Here is a 25,062-nt window from a genome sequence, read left to right as displayed (position 1 = left end):
AGTCTTGTGTCAAGCATTAGATTCATATCACGGCTAGAATTTATTTGTTGCTGATGAATTTAAGAAATTCCTCTTTCATCAACCTTACAGACCTCACATTTTTACAGACCATCCATTCTTTCTAATATCTTTAATTTCCTTTATCAACAATTTACATTTCCTATCTACTGATTCATATTCGTTATCATCACCTTCACTATCCTTCCCATTGACACTTTCTTGAATTGTTTCCTCCACTTCCACTTTTAATCATAATGCTTTTTAAAATACAAGCATCCTTTTCAATGCAGAACTGTAGGTCTTTTGCACTTAATCTTTCCTAAATATTTTCAGGTCATTCACATCATTATGTTTAACCTCTTCTCCCACACAAATTCTCTCACCATTGTTCATGGTTATAGAAAACAAGCCTGTTAAAAGCTTTGAGTTTGTGTACATACATATATATGTATTAATGAAGAGAACTACGCTGTGTTTGTTCACGGCAGAGGAATTAGGCTCGTCTTGTACAATCTCAACTTCGAGCACATGACTTATTGCCCAGGTGGAGTGGGACTAATGACATTTAATTATTTAATCTGCATCTCCTAGGCATCGTAAGGTATTAGCATGACCATGCTGTATTCTTCTAACCCATCAATCAGCCCTCTAAAAGAAAGCAGAGGCTTTCACCCTTCCACGTGGAGTTAACATGGAGGTAGCTGCAGTAATTGATGGCACAGAAAAACCATGACACCTAATAGTACGAGATTACTGTCAAAACACTATGCAAATATAATAAAGGTTGATAGACTAGCAGATTCCTTCTCTTATTGGGCCTAGCTGCATGTGCACACTAAGTTAAGGACTGCTTGCTTGGTGGGCAACATCAAACGGGTTCGGTAAAGAAACTAGGCGTGAAAAACCAAGCAAAAGCAAGGTGCTGTCGTAGGTAATAGAAAGCCTGCTGATGGGAAAATCAGAGCTATCAACCACAGACTGGGCTGCTGGGTTCCTTCCAGAATGATAAAACACACCTTCTCCAGGTAAGCCGTGACATCACCAAGAGGATACAAAATCCTTAAAAATGCTGTAAGCCATACAATCAGCTTTTCCTGCTTGAAACGGGAATACACTGGATGTACTGAAAAATCATGAGTAATTGATTTAAGCTCTCAGGTTAGTATTACTGGCAAACAAGAGAACCTCACCCTATTGACTGATCTAGCATAAACCTGGCTGGAAAGCAGTTTCAACCAAAAAAGTGGAGGGGAAATAATGAAACCTGTCCCCACAGACATACAGCTGAGATATAAACAGGGATTTAAAGGGAAATTTTCCTAGTAAATCTCTCAGCCTTTCCACAGTTCTCATTTCACCCTAGTTCATTCCTCCCACCCCCTTGCAGAAGTGGCTAGACTTCTGACTTGCATTACCATTACGGAGGCCGCACGGTGTTTGGCAGCACCTTTTACTTGCAGATAAAAATCTCCATCTCCTCTTTCCCCAAAGCTTTTTGAGAGAAAAAAAAAAAAAGGGGGATAAAAAAATAATCATTTCGGATTTGTCAATCAAAATCTCAGGCTTCAGCATACTGTGTTGGTTGATGTGTTAGGTCAGACCTACAACGCTCTGAAAAATGAGTACCTGGCAGGGACTAAGAGCTAGGAGATGACAATTCCTAGATGCTGAACGTGGCATTGCCCTTGAAATGACAAAACCCCTCTGTACCTCGCAGGGTCTCCGCGACCTACTTCACTCTGGAAGGATAACTGGAATGAACAAGAATTCTCTCCTCCTAATGCACCGCAGAGTTAAGTTTCTTGTATATTCAACATCCTCCTACAAGCAGGACCAAAGCACAGAACAATTTTCACAAGCAGAGCCTCAAAGAGACCAACGAGCTGGCTCCTGCGTTGCTCAGAAGATCATTTTGGATTTTATTCCAGCTCTGTTCGGGCTCTGGGGGACAGTTTATGTCAATCTTTTCTTCTTTTTTCAAAAGTATTGTAAGTTAAACTTTGGGCCTAACAACCTTGACAGCGTCCCTTTACATTTTTTAGACGAGCCATTGAGTAGCATTATGACAAATTATGGGACCTGATGATATGTAACAAGAACATCTCCTCCAGTCAAAGGCTGTGGCGGAAATAAAAAGCCTGAAAGAAATATTTCTGGCAAAAAAAGAAACTTTTTCCTCTTCATTAGTATAAGGAATTGCAGATGGTGAAGTACTTCAATTAACCATGAAGTAGGGTTTCCTTGTACGACGACTGTATTCACTTAAGACAGCATGTAGAAGACACAAACTCTTCTTTTGCTTGTGGAGCTATACAGACAACATGTGAAAACCTTTGAAAATCATATTATTTAGAAGCAAAGTTGCCTTTATGTAGTATTTTCTGTACTTCTCTGCTATCATTCTGCATTACAGAAATAATCTGTCAATGTTTCTGTCGGAGTCAACATGCCTCTGCATTTATCAGCTGAAAGCACCAGTCTGCTGGGTGTGATGCCAACTAGCTGGTGAAGAAGCTGTTGGGATATTTTGCAGGCAGAGAAGCAGCAGAGTTTATTATTAATAGATTATTTACAAGTATTTTCTAAGTGTCATCAGCTATTCACCTGGGAACCGCTTTTGAATAACATTCATAAAATAAAGAAAAATAGATGAACTATACTGGTATTTTTATTACTAAAGGCAGCAGATAATTACCTATATAGTTAAGAAAAAAGCAAAACCCTACTTCCAATCACCTCCTCACCTATTTTTTCATGTCACGATAGCTCTGAACACATCTTGAACTCCTTAGTTGGTAATAAACCAGAGTACTGCACCTAAAACCTTTGGTATGTCACATTCTGCAGAAGCAGATCCTGATGCAGACCTGCTCTCAGGAGCTTCAGCCACAGCTCACAATCATGCCTCTAGAAAACAGCAGAAGTCAGTAATTACGAAGCTAATTCTTACCCAAACCTTAGTCATCTTCAGAGTAAAAACACCCCCTCCCATAACAGTTCTAATGTTGTTTAAGATGAGTGCGCAAACAATACAATTTTAAAGGTAAACATCAACTTTACAGGTAAATACCTGCTCTACTAGTCCACTGTAAGACACAGTTTCATGTTATTTTTGTTAAGATCACAATGTAAGTCAAAGCTGGAGTCTTCTCTTTCATAGTGGAAAACCTCCCCATCATTCTATACATCCCACTCCTCCATGGGGCACTACGTGACCGAAGTTCACCACCTCACTTCACTTCAGGCATCAAAAAGTTATCTACAAGCAACGGTGACCTTATTATTAATATGAGCTTTGCCTAGGCAAACTGAAATCTAACTGTATACAGAGAGTCTGAGAGATAAAGAATATAGTTGACAAATCACTAAAAATTAATCGATTTTTGCATTCTCCTTATAATCACCATGGATCCTCACACCAGATTCTTTAATTAATCTGGCAAGTATTAACTTACATTTTACCTTATTATTAAATACATTAAATGTATATTAATCTATGATTTATTACAATTAGGTTTGTTCTAATGTACTTAAACACCAAGGCCTCTCAAGTATTCTATGAGACTCAGGTATGTTGCCTGGCAAGTGGGGATTTTCTGAAAACAATTCTTCAGGAATCCTCAGTGATATTTTAAAGATCTTGATTGTGGACTATCTACCATTTATAAGAGCTTAGTTTTAGGATGAAAATGTACACATGTGTTATTTATACTATTGCAGCCGAATATCTCATTTGAGGCTCCTACAACTGAAATATTTTGTATTTAAACACACTTGAACTCTCACAGCATAATTTCTAAAAAGTGTATTCCCTTCAAAATATTGCCTTCAATCTCCATAATTACCTCTACTATTTTATATATGGTTCTACAGATGCCTATTTAATAAGTCAGTATGTAATTAACTATATAGCCTGCTGTGAAGCCCCAAGAGCACAGCTAAACAAGGAACGGGAGAAAATGTAAGCATCTTTGGGCTGAGCCGCATTATAGAGGGAACTCTCCAGCAAACTGTTCTTGCAAAGAAGTTTGAAAGAATACAGATGGCGTCAAAGAGAAAACGGTAGTGAAAACAGAAGTGATGGAAACGGCCAAAAGAGCAAAATCTAATCAATTTTCCTGCAGTATGCTGAGACTCAATCACAGAATAGTTTGGGGGTTGGAAGGGACTTTCAAAGACCATCCAGTCCCAACCCCCCTGCCACGGGCAGGGACACCTTCCACTAGCCCAGGTTGCTCAAAGCCCTGTCCAGCCTGGACTTGAACCCTTCCAGGGAGGGGGCAGCCACAGCTTCTCTGGGCAACCTGTGCCAGGGCCTCACCACCCTCGCAGGGAAAGTTTTTCCTTGTATCCAATCTATATCTGCCCTCTTTCGGTTTAAAACTGTTGTCCCTTGTTCTGTCACTACAGGCTCTGGCAAAATGTCTTTCTCCATCTTTCTCATAAGACCCCTTTATATATGTTCATTTACAGGGAAGAGGAATATTAAATGAGCACAAGGAAAATTAAACTTCTGCAGACATCATTCTGGTCCAAATAGTGGATGGTACACCCACGCTGCACTAAGTTTGAACTGATAAAACATGTTTAATACCTGCATAGAGGAGAAAGCTGAGGTTATCGCTACGGAGATCGCCCAGGATGGCATTTCACTATGGGCAGACAGCAATGCACCCTGAGCTACAGGCCGCAGGCCATATCCCTTATGCGACTGGATTACATCACACACGATGCTGAAATGTCAACTCCACATGCAGAATATTTCCCCTTGACATACTGAAGTCAGTAACTTGCAGCTGAAGCTGGAATATGAAAATCAGCGTGTAAAATTTCCCAGCCCATCTTACAGGTAACGCCAGTTGTGTAAAATCGTATTAGAACTACCCACCCACATTTCTCTGCAACTGCAGAGGAGACACGGCAAGATGCACTGTGAGCCCAAGGTAATGAGTCGCTGGAAATGGAAAATATGCTTGATAGCTCTGTATTCAAAATCCTTTTTTTTTTAATAATTTGAAAGTCAGTGTATTCCTTAACCAAACAAGATCCAAATAAAGAGTACCAAGAAAAAAAACCAGTTAGCACTCAATTAACACTACTGGCTGTGAGGCATCTCCAGAGACTGCAGAAATATTTTAAAAAATCAGTTAACAAGCAGAAAGATGTGTACTAGTCACTGGCTAAGTATTACATGATTTCCTTCACTATATTCACCTTTCTAAGCTCAGACGGCTGAGACATTCGTGTGATAAACAGCATGTCTCACTAGAAAATCTGAACTGGTTTTTTTTAAAAAAAGTTATTTATAACTGACCATTCACAGCCCACTGACTGGCAGCCATCCAACCAAAAAGTAATTATGTGTGCGACAATGATGATATTAAGCTCAATGTAATAGGATTGCTTCCAATTTTAAGGTTAAGTAAATCATGAACTGTACTTTTATGTATAAATATGTTGGTTAAAGCATTCAAGTTGTCTGGAAATGGTCTAGATGACTTCAGTGCTTTGTTTACCACTACAAAGTATTACCTTGGCTGAAAAGCACTGGCATTTATGATAATCACAAACCAGTCACCATCACTAACAATTTTCAAATGATGATTTAAAAACTAAAATATCCTTTTTTTCCCCCTTGAAATACTAGCTTGCATGACAATTGCACACCGTGCACGCAGTCACTGAAGTCCCAAAAGGAGGAGCTCGGGAAAGGAGAAATAAAAGGGAGGTGAAACAGTCTTCAAGGGAACTGCCAATTCCTTGTCAAATGAAGCAGTCAGAAATACTCCAGCCTAGCTTTGTAATCCATCACCACAAACTGCAGCACTTCCTCCCCAGATTAAAAAGACAGATTCAAAGCACTGGGGAAGGAGGTGCAAAGGAAGTCAAAGTCAAGTCAATGCCATATCAGTTTGAAAACCCCAATGAAGAAGATGCATGTGTGGCAGTAGAAGCTGACAAATGCCAAACAACCTCTTCCTGGAAACTGGAGCCTACTAGGTGAGAACAATATCCTGTCAAACATTATTTTAAAAAAACCCACACAGGTATTTCCCACATTTCAGCATCCCATTCAAATGGGAAATTTGCCATGGTCTCACAGGACTTGTCGTCACTGCATACATACATACATACATATGTTATGAGATGCTTGCAAGCTATCCTCTGCTACTAAGGAATCTGTTCCATCACTGTCTCCTCCCAGCCCTTAGATAAATAATCCTTCAGGGAAGGCATGGGTAGAGTTGATAGCGGGCTCCAACAACTCAGTCCACCACTCAAAGAAAGTCAACAGAGCCAAAGATGTCGAATTTCTCCCCCTTAAAAGTTTACCTTTTTAAGGCCTTTACCTTCCTGATGGAGACAAATATGAAAAATTAGAAGCTGACCGTGAGCCATGAGTTGTTTACTACAACTCGGGCACTAAAGGCTTGGTTCAAAATCTCACCAAGCAAGAAGACCCAAGGCCCCCCAGCCTGAAAAACTCGTGTCTCAGTGCAGGCAGCACACAGCAATCCTGGCTGCTGGTACGGCAATCAAGCACACATAAGTCATCAAATATACAGATTTAGAGAAGCTTCTCTTCCAAAGAAGAAGGGAAAAAAAGATTCTCATAGCTCTTGTGGGCTGCCTAGAAGTAGTAAAACATTACTACAAACTAAAACACATAAATCCCCCCAAACTAGGATATGGAATTTCAGACAATAGCTGAACCCAAAATCGTTGGAAGAAAACCCAACAGTTCTGTTTCAAATAGCAAAAACCCACCAAGACCAACTATTTATTTTACTCTTAATTTTGATTTGGCCCCTGTATGGGAAGTGAGTTTGGCCCCTGTATGGGAAGTGATTATAAAGAACAGAAGAGATTAAAAAAATTAAAGCTGTTTTTTAAGGGGTAGGACTGGCCAGAATAGGATTAGTTTTAGGCAAAAACCACCCCACAATCCAATTAAAAGGGAAGCAGTAGAAGAGGGGCAGTGTCTGTAAGGAAGGTCTCACTTGCAAGTTTAAGGAGCAACTGAGCTTTTGTTCACATTTCACCTGTTTAAGCAACTCTGTAAATTCTGTTGGACCTTGGAAGGAAGCAGTCCCATGAGGGAAACATTCAGTGGCAGAAACACCTTCAGAAAAGGCTGAGACCCTGCCATGTCTCTTCGCAGAACTGCTGGATTATTTCAGCCAGCAGTAGGCAGGTAGAGCAGAATTATACTGACAAGTAGAAATAAAAATTTGGGGTGCTATGGGAGTATTTTGACTGTATCTTTTCACTGCCAGTCACAGCACATGCCAAGCAGGGGAAACAAGCTCTTCATTTGACGCATGAATACAACGTTGACACTAATACAACGTTGTACTTCAGCCTACTATAAAGTCCTACTCCCACCTCTCCAAGCTACATGTGCATCCAAAAACTAGATATTGTAGGATACTCAAACATGAGAAACAAGATTGGTGGTACTGGAACAAGAAGCATAGCTTATAATTAAATATTTTCTTACATGGTGCTTCGAGTTTGCTATGCATGCCTTTAATGATTCTCTTTTCATTTCAGAAGGAATCTGAATTAAGAAAGATGTGACATTTTTATAGGCAAGAAATTAACAGCAGCCTAATCAGCCTCTGAGACAAGAAAATCTAAACTAAGGACCCAGCTACCGACCCTTTGCTTCTTTTAAAGCATGCAGATTTATCCTCATTATGGGATGAAAACACCACTCGCTCTGCTTGGTAACATCGTCTTCATGCCACTTGCATATAAACTGAACGCTCGCTGGAACAGGTGCCAAAAAAGACATGTTCTTGCAGCCTGAAGGTTAAACTGGATTAATTTCGAAAACCTGAAAATTGATACGCTGTAATTTAACATGTGCTCAACATGTGTGCTCAGCAGCAACTGAAAATGAAATATCTTAAATATTATCAAACGTTACATCATTAAATATAAATTAGATGGAAACAGGGGAAAGCTAAAAATTGACTAGGAGTTCAGCTACTCTAAATGGCTAATACGTCCATTTTTCACCTGAAGCCCTCTCCAATACAGTTTTGCCATTAAGCAAAAACCTAAAGAAAGGTAATCAATTCCAACTAAAAAGCACTTCTCCCAGAATGACTGCACTTCAAACCCCTGGCTGGCTGCCAGCCCCCCCAGACAACAGCTATCAATGTTTCTGACTATCACAGGAGCACGAGGGGCCATGCATAATTGACTAGAAGATGGGCTAAAACTGTGCCCAATCAGTGTGTGATCAAAAACGTGTGGAATATTCAGCGCCACTTGATTACATGGAGGCACGTCCTTTCGCTCTCCTCATGAAATCTCTTCAAGGTCCAGAGTACTGTAATAAGATCATTACTGTCAAGCGGTACGAATCGCAGGCAATGAGTCTTGGGATAGGAAGTCATACTTCACAAGCTCCTCTGGTCTTTTTTTTTTCCTCTCCCTCTTTTTTTTTTTTTTTTTTTTTTTTGTATTTTACTGCGTGTTGAGGCAGCAAGGCGACGAGGTGACAGATAATGATCACATCACTGTGTGGCAACTAGAAAGGCACTTTTAAGAAAGAGCACAGAGAAATCAGCTTAAGAGAAACTCAAACATTTTTTTTTGGCTTTTTTTTCCCCTCAAAAATTAAATAGAATTAAACTGTGCAGTATTCTCCTTTCATGAATTGTGATTTAATGTCATTGAATTTAATCATTTGATAGATTTTCATATTATACCAAAGCCTATTACCTCACAGACAAATGGCCAATTTTCTCCATCTCACGCTCACAAAAGAAACCTTTATTAATTTTTTTTTTTTTTTGGGGTGGGGGGGGGGGGGGGAGTGGTGGAAAATGTCAATGGTGAGGCCTGTTCAAGTTTTCTTTTTACCTACTCCTTTCACTGAAGTTGCACACTACATATAATGCATAACATCTATCACAAGTAACCTATCTGTAAAGAGAAAGGTGGAGGGATTGAAAACAGGAGATTAAAGCACAGGGTATAAAACAAACATGCAGCAAGCTCAGCACTGAAATCTCATGCACAGCACGCGTATCTGCAGCAGAGACTTCAGATGGAAAGACAGTATCTGCTCGCTGAATTTGACAGCTAATTTAAGGCAACTATTTGATTAAAACTTGACAAAACAACACGGGTTTGGAATGACTGACTGATCAAGAGTTGGAAAGAAAAAGAGGTCTACGTTACTGTGACAGTGTTGTCTTGTAAATGCCTGACATCAATACCACAGAGCATCAAAACTGGAATGGCTCCGGAGTTGCAGTTTGTCAAATGGAGAAGGCGGCTATGATCGGACAAGAGCCTACTGCTTAAGGGGAAGGAGATGTCAGCCTAGTTAAGAACACCCACCTACACCACCTACATCTATAGAAGATTAAATCCCATACCACAGCGCTCTCCACGTGGCATTTCACTCTCGGGAACCCCACCCTCTCATATTAGTTGGTCACCTTTTCAAACACACACCATTCAGAGACTCCTCCTCAGGGCAAGATGAGGATGTCCAGCTCCACACTTCACAGACTCCCATGAGCTCTCTCGCCATGCAAGAACCAGAGGTGCACAGCACTTCTCAATGTACACGTTGCTGATATTGCAACTTGTAGTCCAAGAAAGGTTGAAACATCATGCCCAGCTGATGCCAACCCAACCTTTGAAAATCATCGTATGAAGAGGCTAACACCCATTAACATACAGAAGTGAGGAAAAAAAAAAAAAAAGCTTAAAACCATCAATCTCAGGATTAATAGATAACTTTGGAAGAACCAAAATCACAAAGGGATCTCATACCAAAGCCCATACTGAATCCAAAACACAGCACTATTCTTGCTACTAAGAAGAAAAATTAACTATCCCAGCTGAAACCAGGACAATTACCATCTCTTCAAGCGAAACAACTTTAAATTGCTCAGTCTTTTGCATATTGCCCACTTTTCTTAAAGAAAAATTCCTGGGATAAATGTGTGCATATTCAACCACTTATTTAATAAAATTGTTCATATACACCATCACTTTCCTCAGTTTTGGTTTGGACCTGCTTTTTAAAAGGTGTCACAAACATTTTGACGAAGAACCAAAACGAAAAGGGCAAAAATATTTCTTGATCTGTAGGTTGTCATTTTATCCTAAAGTCTGAGAGAGCTGCAAAAAAATCCTACCAGCATTAAAAGGGAGCGGAGGAAGCAATTGGCTGCAACTGGCGGAGTATAGAGAGTCTATCCGCGAGCAGTAAAACTACCAAATTCCCCAAACCTGTAATGCCTACAAGGTACAAAAGAGAATGTCAGACTCATGATGCTTGGCAAATCCTGTGCATGCAGACTCTTGAATTGGAATCAGCTGGAAAACATCATCTTCGCTCTCATTTCCCTGTAAGCAGACCACATTTGGTACCCCTGAATTCACAAAACTTTATCAAATGAGACTTTCTACATCTCTTGTGCTAGATGCCAAGACTGGAATAAATTTATTCAGAGCACAAAGGGGAGATGACTAGCAAAGCTGTGTATTTGGGAAAGATCATCGATTGTTTCACCTGGATTTAAAGGCAGGTGTGGTTTCACTGTCCGTTGAGGTTCTTCAGACCTGGAGCAAGGAGGCTGATTACACAAGGAGTATTTTCTGACACTGCTCAGACAGGTTCTTAGCCCTAAGAATGCATTGAGTAGCAGCATATATTCTGCAGGCCTTACCCGTAATCGACTAAAATGCAGGGTTCTGAAATAAAAAATAAATTGCTAACTTGTTATTTCTACATTCTGTTCTGTATGTACCTCGTGATTATGAGTTCTTCTTAGCATAATGCCAAGAGCATGTTTTATAACCCCAGGGTAGATCAGACCTATTGACACATTCTCCCCTGAATTCCAGGTTTGAGCTATACCTGGCACACTTCCACAATCAAGCCATTGTCATTAATCTCACGTTACATATTATGAATAAAAAAAGCATGCCTGTAATCAGCTGGCATCCCATCAACCCTCCCCTCAAAGCTGCCCTGTGCCTCCTAAGGCAAACATCAATTTAACAAGGTATGCCATAGATAAGCAGAGCCTACAAACAGCCAGAACAGGCTGGGGCAAAAGGCCCACGAAGCCTGCTATGCTTTCATCAGCAACTAGTGGGAGATGCCTACAAAAAGCAGAACAGCACCAGATACAGCAATACCTTCCAGAACAGTCCATGGTTGGGGGACTTCTTGGGAGAGGTCGTAAGAGACCTTCATGGATTTTTCTTCTTCATATTTGTCTAATCTAGCGCTTTTGTTTTAGCTGTTTATGGTCTTCTGAAGGGAATTACTTAGGACTTCCACTCTTTAAAGGAAGCTTCTTCCTAGTGTGTACCTCTGTAGCTCAGTTCCAATAAGATGATGCGTCCAAGTGCACAGAAGGACAAAGCATCCTTCAAAAATGAAGTCTTCCTTCTACACCAAAATAGCCTGTTCGTTCAAATTGTGACACCTTGCTCAGGAGTTTTGTGATGTGGTGAACAGGAGAACAAAGTTATACTTAACACAGTGACCTCTGTTCATTTACTATAGCTCTACAATACATAATTTATTTTATTCTGAAGATACTTTCATTTAGGTATAGAGATCCATAATGAAATTACATGGTCTTATGCTCTGGAAAAACTGGCAAGGAACATTTAAAGTAGACACTCTTCAGTAACAAAATGGAATTAACTTCTCTAGCAGGATTAATATTAGTACTTCTTGGTATCTTGTAAACATCATCTTGTGGGCATCAGGAACCTCCTTCATAATCAAGGTCTCTGTCTCAGGCTGACAGCATAGTTCTAAGGACACTAATTACCTGAAGCCAGTCAAACACTAAGGTGTCACATGTTTTTATTCAATCATAAAGCTACTTAAAACTTCTTCCTTTTCCAAAGAATCAGGCCAAATCGCAGTGCAGCACCTGTACTAAGGATATACAGGGCACCCTTCTGCAGTCACAACACTGAGCACTTAATGTACTAAGAGTGGGACAATTTTCCAGAGAAATGTAAGAAAAAAGTGTTATCTTTCTGTAGCTATCCAGATGCGCCGGTGCGTACAACCACCGCCAATTACATCCTGGGACTCAACCTTTCCCGAATTGCCTTTCCTGCTGACCACCACTGCGACACTTTTCCTTTCAACCAGGTAGGCGGAACCTGCAGCCTCTTCCGACCCTGAGCTAACAGTGGTTTTAAAGAGAAGAAGGAATCTTTCAACTTGTTTAGCCTGCAATGAAGTAGGTTAAAACAATAGATGAGCTTCACCTCCCTTGTCTTTCACTCCTCAGCATCAACATAAATGTCTTTCAGCAGCAAACCTTTCATGTCAGATAGGCTGTGACGACCGAGGCTGAAGGTTTCCCAACAAGTGACCTTTACGCCTTGGTTGAAAGTAAGTCTCTGAAGATTCGGTCTACATTTTATTAATTTCTGCCCTCCTGTTTCTCAGGTGTACAGCAATTGGCCAGTACCGTATCTCCTATGAAGCAGTGAATGAAGTTACTGATGATCAGTGGAATTACAACCAGAGTGTTTTGACACTGAATAGGTGATAACCTCCAAGACACCCGCAGTACACTTAAATCAAAACAAGCATTTGGCATTACAGACAACAAATATGGTCACACACTGTTGTGTTTTTTTTTTTTTTTTTTAAGTTCTCATGCAGCCAGAAGAAAATACAGCTAGGTATTTTGCTCATTTTTTTTTTTTTGGTTTGTTTTGTTTTTAAGACATTTTTACCTACAATGCAGCTAAAAGCAGAGAATAGCTGGATCAGGCAAGGCCTACAACTCGTCCAAGATATCAACAGAGTAAGGATGCATATACTTACTTAGCAAACCACACTCCTAAAATCTCACTAAAAGGAAGCTTGTTAAACTCCAGATTTAGTAACTATTAGCAAAGCAGAACTTGGTGGCTTTGTGTGCAGTAAGAAATTCAGCAAAATGCCACTTGCTGAAATTTCTGAAATGTTCCATGCACAGGACTACACAAATGACATTATGATCAACAAATTGTATATGAAGAGAATTCAGCTGTAACCCTAAATGAATTACAAACCTATTTAAAAAAACTCCAACCTTCCTATCTGTTTATACTGGAAACCCTCCCAGTTCTAAATAAAAGTTTCTCCTCTTCATTCAACATTGCAGTTCTAGATAAATGTTTCTTCTCATTCAACATTGCAGTCAAAATGCCACTTTTGTATCAATCTCACTTTAAATACTGCTGAACATTTTTTAAAACTATGGAATATTTACTTTCTAAAATTTCAGGCACTGAATAGACCAGAAATAGAAACAAAAGCTGGTCTCACTAATCCATCACAAGATGCATAGAAATACTACACGAGAGGACAGAAACATGCTCCTATTGACATGGGTCGCATCTGGGTTTTTTAATTTTTTGTATTTTTTTTAGAGGGGTAAAATATCTCTTATCACTTTAAGGAGAGTGTAACTGCAAAAAAAAAAAAAAAAAAAAAGGGTGTGGAAATAATTAAGAAACAACTGGTTTCCCCTACTGATTTATCCTGACTCTGTGTTACTGCTTTACTGCCCGTGGGGAAGCCCCTGCCCCAGGCTGGTGTGCTCAGCCCCCACGTCATCGTCCCAGCGCAGGCTGCACACACAGTTTGACAGCTGATTTATAGTACTAGGTAAAATAACTAGGATGACAAGATTACCAGGAATAAATTTTGTGGGGTTCCTACACGGGCAACATCTACTTGCCTGTAGAACTGCAGTAGTATACTTAATTATCCTGCAACAGACTGGAAAGAGCTTTTACTTGAAGAAGTTTTGGTGGCAGCTTAGTTCTGTGCATTACTTCAAGCAACACAATCCATACAGGGACCTTGACATCTAATAGATTTGATTCCAAAGGTTACAAACTCTTTAATAGGTGAGTAGTTTTGCCCTTGCGGCAGCTGCAGGTCAAGATATTAGATTTCACATCTTCCTTGCAGAGAAAAGGGAGTAACGATGCTGTGACTTTTTGTGCTGGAAAGGTTTCTGAACATGCTGTCCTCTGACAATGTCAGAAGGTTTCTTCCAGACCATAAAAAGCCAAAAAAAAAAAAAAAAAAGCACCAAGTAAAAATATATTCCTTCATCATGGTGCTTAATTCAATGTATTATAAATATTAGCATTAACAATGTCAAGTCTATCTGTCCAAGGAAGAATCTACTCTCCCACAAACACTATAGCCCATTGTTTGCATGGGTTTCACTGAACAGGCCTCAGAGGTGGTTCCACTAGATTTTCAAAATTCCCAAATAACTTTTTTTTTTTTAATACCTGGTTAGAGAAATTTCATTTTTTTTTGTAGTTCAGTCTGGCCACAGCATGCTTACTAGAACTACGCACCTCAGGAAATGTATGTTAAAATTGTCTGGAGAAGACTATGCACAGAGCCCTGTAAAAAGCCAAGCATGTTTAAATCATTTCAGCATATAGTGCCAGAGGTAAATCATGGGGACGCTTGAGGGATTAGACTAAGGAAAGGTTAGGGTGAGAAGCTGCAGGTAAAATGCACAGGTTTTTTCACGCATCATATACTGCACATTCAGTTAACAGCAGTATTGCTTGCAATTTACACAAAATATCCAATTTTCAGGTATTATACAGATTCCAGAGATCGATACTAAGAACTGCATTTCCCTAATTTGCTCTGTCATTCTGGTTTTGGGATCGCTGAAAGGAGCCAAGAAGTCTTGGGAATAAACTGACACCTCCCTTGGCTTTTTGTACCTTGTCCCACCCTCCTGGACTCAAGTTCCCATGCAGCTGAGAAACCAGATGAAAGCAGGGAGATTTTTGCTTATTGCTAAAACAAATGAGAAGTCTGAGTAAACCCTGTTTTCCATTCACAAAAAACAAATGAACGTATTTTCGTTTCCAACTAAACTGTAGCTCATCTGCAACACTCCCTGAGATTCAGAACAGAAGAATGACTTCAGTGTTACAAAACCTGCATGTGAAGAACACAAGCTTTTGAAATACCTTTACCAGTTCACTCCAGGAAAAAATAAACTGTCAACAATTTCTCAGTAAACTGGGGTTCATCCTTAGCCTCAAGTCAGACAGTGTACACCTACAGTTGGGGGCTAGACTGCACAGATCAGAAAAGCACAGGGAAAAGCAACTACTTTATAAGAGGCAGAGAACAAATATCTTTGGGTTAAGAAAACAGTTCTAAAAAGAAACATCAAAGGTCCTTCCTTGTCCTTCAAAAGTTCTTTAGAAACCAGCGATGAAGAACGTGGAACACAGACTGACGGAGAAAACACAAGAGTTTGCAAAGTCTACCGAGTTGCTAACTACTACTCTATTATTTTATACTACTACTCTATTATCTTATACTACTACTCATCAATTCCTGTTTCTCAGCTCCATCTGTGAATGGGAACACAGAGCTACGCTTGTTTTTCCTGCGCTGTTCAGAGAAAAGCTGCCTTGCATCTCCCTGGACGAAGGAGCCGATTCACCCATCTACCTGGAGGCAGCTGGACCAGCCCTACAGCAGACAGCAACGCTGGCCCTGTTGGCCAGAGCTTCTAGTTAATGAAATACTTGCAGAGCACGGATGATCCAGATTTGATGCTGAAGACGGCCATACCTTGGGCTTTCTATAGCTCCTGAAGCCTCAGAGATGGATCGAGGGCAGGTAGGTTCAAGCTGGCATAGCCATGAAGTTTTAAAACTAGTGAGAAAAACAAACGCCAGGAAAGGTCTTTCTGCGAAGAGTATGTCCAAGAAAGCTTTTTAATTTTTTTTACTTGTTTTCAAGCTGAAAAACCTTCCTGTTATCACTAGCTGTTCCACTAACTGCAGCAGCACAAGGATACCAAAACAGACTGGGCTCTGAGCAGCTATCCCTCTTTGAAACACAGCACTGTATAATCCTGCTCTGAGCAAGTTTAGACAGCATGGTGGGAAAAACACTGCTGGTTGCTGGCACCTTGCCTAATGTAAGCATTCCTGCTGTTACCCTCAAAAACACTGAGAAATTTTTTCAGTGACAAGTTCTGTACAGAGAACTAAAAAAAATTTCTCTCCGGGTTTCATTGCACTGGAAAAGTTTCACAAGAATCTGGTTCTCCAAAATAGGAATTGAATTTTAATTTTCACCCAACTGCAGCACAGTTGCTTTAGTATTTTTGTTGCTGCCACCGTTGTCTCGGAAAACCCGTAGAAAGATAAACCAAGTAAGATGAAAGAATCAATCCCAGAAAGAGAGGGCTGTGCATGTGCAGATAGTGTGGAGAAAGAAGAATCAGCATGACCTTTATGGAAAGGCATAAAAGAGATGAGCATCAGTCCTTGGAATTAGTGAATCACCCTGGGCTCACTAGTGTCCATCATCGTGATATCTGAATACTTGGGCAGAGGTCAATGATCAAAGCAGGCATGTTCAAGGAGAAAAAAAGACCGCAAAGTGCACTAAAAATGCTAGAGTTTGCTGAAGACCAAATTTAAACCTCACTGAACACCTAAACTTTGCTACAGACAAAAATGAAGGAACCCGGAATTTCTGTTTGAAAGCTGACACTTGAAACATGCCTGGACCCAAAGGGAGGCAACATAAAATCCAGAATTACCCAGATTATTTAACTCTGATCCATTGTAACTGTCTGAGAATAGTTACTGCTGGAGGATCCTCCTCCTCCTTTTCACAGCGAGCTCAGGATTTCCAGAAGGAAGGAAGATAAGGTTCTCCCATGATTATCAGCACAGTCTTCTGTACCCCGTTTTTAGTAAGTCACCTGCCGTATCTCAAACACTTGATCAAAGTTGCCAAGGCAAAGCATGCATCTCTCAGAACATCTTCCTTTTACTGTTTAATTTGAATTTGAGGTCTTCAAAACTGCAGTAATTCTCTGAGGGTTTAAATCTATGCTTACGGCAAGTGTGGAGGAAGAAAAATCAAAAAGGAAATCTTTGAGGTCATTGGACAGATTTGTAGCCAAGCACTGGAGAACAAGGAAATGAGCCTATTCCTGGGGAAAGGCTGAATTACTGAACTGAAAGCTGCTTTGAATTGCAAGACAGATGTGAAAATGCTACATTCAACTACTTGGAGAAAACCCCCTGACAGCCTGAAGCATCTCAGACACACAGCCCACTAGCAGCAGACTGGCTTGTGACACTTCCAGGACTGGAGTTATTCCCGTCATTCAGCATCACAGCAAGCTCGGAGAGATCGACACCACCTGTTTGGTCAACCATAAAGCATACTAAATGTACCTTCTAGCTTGCACCAACACCAGTACCAGGAAATACAGACAAAGGTTGCAAGTGCCCACATGCCAGGATTGGGAAAAAGCAACCCCCAGCCTTTGTTAGTCTTGCTAGAAAGTACTACGTGGGAATCTACAATCACTATTACTTTTTCTGAGATGCCCTTCTTCTTGAGGGAACTCAAGCACGCTTCACTGCTTTCTCCTTCAGCTACCGCTGACAGACGAGGTTGACTGTCCTGTCAGGCATCTCCTCCCAACCTTGCTAAGGATTCAAGGGCCAGGGAGATTAGTCATCTGCTGAACGATGCCCAGAGTTCCTCTCACACATGGCAAGGATGCTGTGTAGAACGTTGCGATTCCATTCTTGTGGCCAAGCGCCACAAGTGTTTTTCACTGGGTTGTGCTTTAGGAGAGATGTTATAAAGACATATATATATATAACAACCACTGTGGCCCACCCAAGACACAACTGTAAGCCCCAAACCAGAAAAGAGTGCCCATCTCAGAAGACATGTAAGAAGAGGCAGATCAAAGAAAACTGATGGGCTAATGTAGAGATATCAAGACCGTAAAGGAAGTGTTGGCACTCACTCCTGCTTTTAAGGCTCCCTGTGTATTACTTAGTTGCTGCTTGCCAGCCAGTTCTTGCCCTTCTGGAAGCGTATTTATCCCATTTATATGAGAGCTGACAATTCTGTTGAGTTACGACAAAAGGATTTCAGACTAGCATGTTATGATGCTGGAAGACAAGGAGAAGAGCAAGAGAAAACAGAAGGATGAAGTAGCACGTATGCCCCACTCCAAGCAGAACAGGGATTTCAGGGGCAAGATGCACAACAACTGCAGATCCCCCATTGCTCGCTGCAGGTCAGAAGTCTGTGCCTGCAGACCAGGACCACACAGGCTCCAGCTCCGGTGACTTGTGAAAATAATCTCCCCAGGAGAAAGAAAACATACACGTATTAACTACTTAGAAAGAAATTTTCAAAGGCTCTTGATATCCAGCTGGTCTTGATTCATATTGACTTCAACAAAATAGTCTTGGACCAATGTTGAGCACTCTGAAAAATCCCCTCTATAACTTGCCATTGAGGTATGAAAATAAGTGGTGCAAAAGGGATTGTTAGAAAAAGACGACAAATTAAAAATGAAAGGTTAAAATAAAATTTGGCTTCAGGCCATAAACTAGGGGGAAACTAACAGTAAAGATAGTTAAATGACTGGAAAGAGAACGCAACAGGAGCTATTATGAAAAAAAGCTGATGGCTTTTAAAAAAGGATTTGTATAGATAGCTGGGGAAATAAATTCCGTATGTGAAAGAAGTGCAATTGAGAAATTAAATAAATGGAAAATAAGGATGACTAAGTAGTAGTTAACATGCCCCTTCTCAGTTGTATACTATTATCACATCTATTTTTAATGTCTCCTCAGCTGTCCGCAATTGTCATCCTTTTTTCAGAACTTGTTCCAATGCTCTTTGATACTGAATTAGCTGTTTTTTACTCTCCAATGCTTACAACTGCATCTTTTTCTTACTCAACACTCCCCTTTTCCGACAATGTTATTCCATTGTCTCCGTTTTTCATCTCTTCTTATATGTTGACTTCCCAGTTTCTGAGCTTTCCAACTACCCTTGTTCATCTTTTTTTCTGGAGCTCTTTTGGTTGAATCCTAGCATGTTTCTTTTCTTCTTTTCTAAAGATACAAGCATGTTTTATATCATATCTGGCTACTGTACACATTGTTACCCCTTCAGAAGGGCATTGAACAGCTATAGCAGTGTTCACGTTGGAAATAGTAAGCTAAACTAAGGGAAAAAAGAAGTTCTTTTTGGCTTTTCCTTTCTGGTTCTTAAAAAAGAACCCAAACATTTAAACTCTCCCCTTTTCCTTTTTATCCTCAAATAACACAATCTTTCCACGAGCAACTGAATATTCAAACAATAACAGGCATCAGAAGTGTTTGTGATTCTAGAGCTCAGGATGTGTCTAAGCAGAAGACATAACATGAGATTTAATAATACTGAAAAAATACACAAGTTCTAATGTGATGTATGGGCTACTGAGTCAACCTGACTTTTTCCTTCTTTTTTACTTCACAAGTATGCCTGTGCCTTACCTTTATGGCTAATGATACTCCATATTAACTTGGGGACACTGTTTTGTTTATTAAAAAAATTGGTTCCAAACATATTTCAGACAGTCTAATTCACCATCATGATGCCTCAGATTATTCAGACCAGTCTTTAATTTCTCTACTTCAGACCAATTCTCTTCACCTGCTGTATGCAAAGCCAATGGTGTAGTTGAGTTGTACTTAACAACGGTCTTTGGAACGGTATTTTCAAAATTCAGACTTCCACCAGCTTACCTTCAGCTGTGCCCGAGATACCATCAGCTTTGAAATTGCTGGTGCTTTTCTTCCTGCGGTGTTTCTTTCTGTTGGCGTGAGGTGAAGGAGGTGGATCAAGTTTGGGGCTCGTCGTACTGGATATACTGGGGCTTGAACACACAGAATCTCCTAACCCGGTATCTGCAGTTTGGGGAGAAGAATAAAAAGGAAGAAAATTTAAAATACTGCATAATTTAAATTAATGATTGCTAGAATCCAAGATATAATCCCTTGCTGTCTGTTACAGCTAACTTCTTGAGCTCATTGACTTCCAAAGGCTACAGGAGAGTCTCCTAACAATATCCATTACTTTTTCAAAAAGATACAAAAAAGGAACTTGGCTGAAGTTCCGATTCAAGTCTTATTAAATCAACAGGACTCTGCATCAATTTTAGAAGCAGACCAGCTGGAACTGACAAAAAACAATGGGAAATCACTTTATTATTTCCAATTGCTCCTTCTTGCAAAGATCTTACTGATACTCAAATTAACTTGTATCCCACTAGGATATTTTAATACATAATGGCACAGAGATATCTCAACATCCTCTGAATGCTACCTGCTTTCATTAATAATAAAGACAACACACGTAGAAGAGGCGGTAATGGCAATAAACGTGGGAAAACAAGGTGTGTAACTCATGTATGCCTGGTACAATTAATACTGTGTGATAAAGGGTCACTTACTACCTGCTCCCAATGACAAAAAATAATCCCATGTTCAGTGTGTTTGGTTTCCCAATGTATTAGCTATGGTAGCACAACATATAATAATTTTAAGAACTAATGACAAAGTAATTTTCTCCCTTCCCCCACCAATTAGCTCGCTCAACCAGATCAAAATTAAAGGTTGATGACACCCCCTCCCGTAAGTCTCCTCCCTGGTTCATGTAACGGCTGGTAATAATAAATGCCTTCTCTTCGAGTAGTGCTTCTCTTTTTCAGTCAAGAAACATGTAACAGCATTATTTAACACAAGTTTAGTAAATTAAGCCATACTTGAAATTTCACTCTCCATCTGGGTCCTTTCACACTGCAAATATTCAAGTAACCTTAACCCAGTATTTTTCCCCAAGGTTGGTAATATGGTTTTAGTTTAATTGCAACTAATCTTTCAGTTAGGATTAGTGCTAAATGCAGTTCTAGGTTTTGGTATTTTTTAATTACAAAATTTAACATAACACCCTACACTTCACTTAAAGTCCTTATATCATTTAAAGTGAAGCTGTTCCCAGAACCTTGGTTAGATACCACGTTGTACTTAAGTGCAATACCAGGGTTGCACTTAAGATGAAGTAGTATGTCAGAAAAATATCAAGTCAGAGACTTTAAAAAACAACTTTTGATTTTTTTTGGTAGTTAAATCACCTGTTTGACCTGTTTGTTAAATGCCTGTTTGACAAAGAAACACTTATTCTGTGTTTTTTTGTTTCTAATAAAGTTTACTTACTAATTACCCACAAAGCACAGTTGTGCTGTAAGTTATTAGGGGGGGATAAATTATGTAGCTAATTGCCTGGCAATAGAGACCAAATCAAATATAAGTTTTATATTAAGGATTTTTGTTCTTTTCCCTACGTCTCCTATTTGAAACCGATCATCAGGCATTTAGCCACAAAAGGGAATCATGGGAATGTATTTACTGTATATCTGTATTGGAGATTTTAAATATTTGACTCAGAAATGCTCAAAGTGGCTATTCTGCAAGGGTTTGCTGTCTGTCCAGGTGAAGAAGGAGGCAAACCCTGATGAGAATTCCATGCCAGTGCTCAGCATGCTCTTGGCAAAGGCGACACACAGACGTCTTTGGCTCCCTTGATACTGGAAGAAGAGAAGATGCAGAAGAAGATGCCAACAATACAGAGGCATGGCCAGTGATGCAAGCTGGTGACTGGTAGTTCTAAATACTGACCTCCAGTTTGAGACTTCTTTGTTTCCTACACTGGATACTTAAAAAGAAGAAGGAAAAAAAAACCACAAAACCCCCTCCTTTGCAGCAATGACATGAAAACTGCTGTGTTGAGAGAGGCCAGCCGCAGAGCCAGGCACTGGCAAGGAAGGGGCCTGGCTGTGGTGGCAAGTTCTGCCACTGGGCACCAAAAATTGATTTTCATTTGCTTGCAAAAATCCAGAAAATTCATAAATACCATGGAAAAATCCCAGAGAGCACACCAGCCAGGAAGGCTTGCTCACATCCAACACAATTTCTTAAAACGCTTCACTTTTTCCCCTCAGAAAATGTGAGACAAGTGGCACACAGACAGGTCTCATTTTCAGCTCTCACTTTAGAAAGAACTATCTCATTTTATTGAAGAGGAGAAAAAAAATAATTCAGGAAAAATGAGCTCTACCACCCTCTCCCATGCCTCGCAAAAAGCTTGTTTCCAAATATCTGCGATTCCGAGACACGTCGCCAGGTGCGACCGCAGCGTCAACCACGATGCCCCGGACCCGGAAAATGTCAAAGAAGCCACACCCTGATGCAAAACCAGAGAATATATTTTTCAGCAGGATCCTTGTTAAAAAATGTTAAGGTAGATCTGTACGCTCACTGCGGCTTAGTCTAATTTCTAGGCTATAAATTGCACCAACAAAAACTGCTCGTGAGCTCTGAAAAATGAGGACACTTACACACGTACAGTCCGACTACTCGCGTCGGAGAGCTGAAGAATTAACCTCCTATGGTAAATCCTCGTGATCCACAGCCCTTTCCAGGTAATAACCTGCTGTCCTTGGGTCAAACGGCTCTGAAGTGAAGAGCCTGAAGCCTTCCCTCCCCCTCAACCAGAAAAGAAACACGAGTCGCTCGTAAACGGGTGCCGAGCTGATATTGTTGGTGTATTAATGCCCCGTATTCCTGGTTTCGGAGACCACCCTTTGAAGATGGAAGTTATTTAACATTCTCCCGGTTTAAAATATGAGCAATCAAAAGGCGCTAGGCTTACACGCTGTGCTTTCCCATTTCCCACTACTTCTCTTGCCTGACAAGGTATTCTTCAAATTGAAAAGAGGGCTCCTGAAAGCCCGGCTTCGGAAAACTGTAAATGAGTTCAGGCTTCAGCCCGCTGAATGCAATTTCATACTCCTGACTGAATACAAATAATGCATTTTATTTTGTATCAATTACCACGCCTGAGAACAGACGACCACTGCTGGCACTATTAAATATAAAAAAAAAAAAAAAAAAAAAGCAAGGAAAAAGGCACGCCAAATTAAAAAAGCAAGCGCCTCATTACTCCACATCTAAACCAGCTTTGACAGAGGCACTCGAACTCATAAGACGCGTTTCACTGGGTTGGGATGGGCTGTTTTGCAGCCATCCCGCACATTCAATGTCAGCCATTAGTTCTTCCCAATCGGGCATCAATGTTCAACACACACCCGAAAAAATATATAATACTAGTAATAATAATAACAATCTGCAGCCTCTCCGAGCTTCAATACTTGAAGTATGAGTCAAAGAAGCAGTTTCACTTTTCACTCAGGAAGCTGACAAGCATGACTAGAGGGGGAATAAAATAACATTCAGTTCGCATAAATATCAAGCGGGCTGCTTGAGACTGATGGGCCAGGAATGTATTCTTAGCCATCATTCTGGCAGACAGGCCCAAGGACACTCATAACTTATTTTACAATCATTTAGTTTCAGCTCAAGTGGAAAACGTGACAACTTATCTCTGCTGACAAGATGCCATATCGAACCTTACAATTAACTCTCCCACGATTATCTGCCCAGCCCATCATTAGCTTTGCAGTTTTTGATGGACTGTACAGGCAGCTTTCCTTGATGATGGTCATCATTTGCAGGGTGTATATCTATATTATACAACATTAAGGACAAAACTCTCCCCTTGCCACGTAGCTGGGGTTGTCCTGACCAGCACATCCTCTGTTCTGTAACTGCTGGGACACATTTCTAAGTGATGTGTAGCAACACGCTGCTGAAAAACGTCTTCTCCTCCAAAACGGTGCATCGCTGTGCTCCAGCCTACGCCCGCCGGCGACCGCGACATACAGGAGCGACCTAGAGATGCCCATGGCCTCTCCCAGCAAACAGCCAGCCTTCCCCCCTGCCCTCTCTCCCCAGTGCAATTATTAACTCCTCTCAGCTGCGAGAGCTGACACAAGCTGCGTCCTTGCAGTTTACCTCCGCGCGCTCCTGAGGCGCTAAGGAGGACGCCGTGAATTTCACAGGCGTGTTCCACGACTTTCTGTACCGATGAGAAAACGTGTTTCTCATTGAAAGGTGGGTTTCTGGCTTTGCAGGGTTGTGAAATAATGCCAAGGGATAGGAGAGCTTCTGCACGAACCAGTATGACAAAGTACAGACGTTCATTCCAGAAAAAGTAGTAAAATTGTCAATTCAGAGTATATTGAGGGGACATTTACATCTATGAAAGTTATTTGAGGCCATTTAAAAATATGCAGCTCACTCCATGCCCAGGAGCAACAAGTGACACTTGGTAACCAAACCCCTGAAGTTATCAAGAGGTGGGATATCAAATAAACGATCACTTTGTTGTTAGAGTGGTGATTTTTCTCTATAGGTGCATGACACAGGGGATAAGACAAAGATTCTGCTTGTTCAAGTCCAAACCTCATTTGCTAGAAATTACAGAACAAAAAAAAAAAAAAAAAGCCAATGCAGCTTTTATTCCACAAAGCAAGTCCCATGACTACCTCTCCCCTAGATGCATTTTGTAATTACGGCCATAGGAGAAATTCTTTTCCATTATGACAAATTCTGGTAGAAGAAACAAGAGGTGGAAGGGAAGAAGTATGTTGTCTACAAGTACAACCCAGAATTATGAGACGGAACATTAAATGAAAAAAGAAACCAACCAACCCTTCTCAGAAGAGTCTCAAGGGCTGTGCTGTTGTACTGCACTTTATTTGCCGTTTGAAACACGTTTGATAACCTCTTGCAGTATTATACGACGTTTGTAAAAGGTAACATTCCACACAAGTCCCACTTCTCATCTTTTTATAGTTTTATTATTTTGAAGCCACATGTGCTCCACAAACAGATCTCAAAGCCAACTCCATTTGTGCCCTCTAAGGACATCGCAAGAGTCCTCCTGGATTTGAAAAGGGTCAGAAATTCAGTTCAAACCCAGCCCGTGCTTCCTTGGTGCCCCTAGCACAGTACAACAACTGACTTGGCATCCCAAACTCCCAAGCACCTGCTCAGAGTGCATCTGAGATTCGGACTTTCCTTCACCACTTGCAGTGCCCATACAGCAGAGCTGCAGCAGATCCCAACAGAGGAATCAAGGAGGTGAAGAAAATGAGGGACAATCAGCAGGTATGAGTGCCCCACGCCCGGGTAAAAGGGTGCAAAAAGCAGGAGGAAGAGAGGCAAGATATAAGGTATGGGAACAGCACAGCACAAAGGCTGAGATACAAAAATCCG

The 25,062-nt window shown here is 40.6% G+C and overlaps 1 protein-coding gene across 9 annotated transcripts in view; it reads right to left on the bottom strand.

Moving 5' to 3' along the window:
- The window catches only part of AGAP1 (ArfGAP with GTPase domain, ankyrin repeat and PH domain 1), a 398,735-nt gene that overhangs the window by 78,420 nt on the left and 295,253 nt on the right, over positions 1 to 25,062 (bottom strand). For all 9 annotated transcript variants that reach the window (XM_074872505.1, XM_074872508.1, XM_074872512.1 and 6 more), the window contains one exon: positions 19,630 to 19,791. In XM_074872505.1, coding sequence (XP_074728606.1) covers positions 19,630 to 19,791 — 162 coding nt within the window. The remainder of the gene's footprint in view (positions 1 to 19,629; positions 19,792 to 25,062) is intronic.

Source organism: Strix uralensis, chromosome 6 (genome assembly GCF_047716275.1).
Source record: "Strix uralensis isolate ZFMK-TIS-50842 chromosome 6, bStrUra1, whole genome shotgun sequence".
In the NCBI taxonomy this organism is placed as follows: domain Eukaryota; kingdom Metazoa; phylum Chordata; class Aves; order Strigiformes; family Strigidae; genus Strix; species Strix uralensis.
The sequence above is the reverse complement of the archived record's forward strand: the minus strand, read 5'-3'. Positions and strand labels throughout refer to the sequence as shown.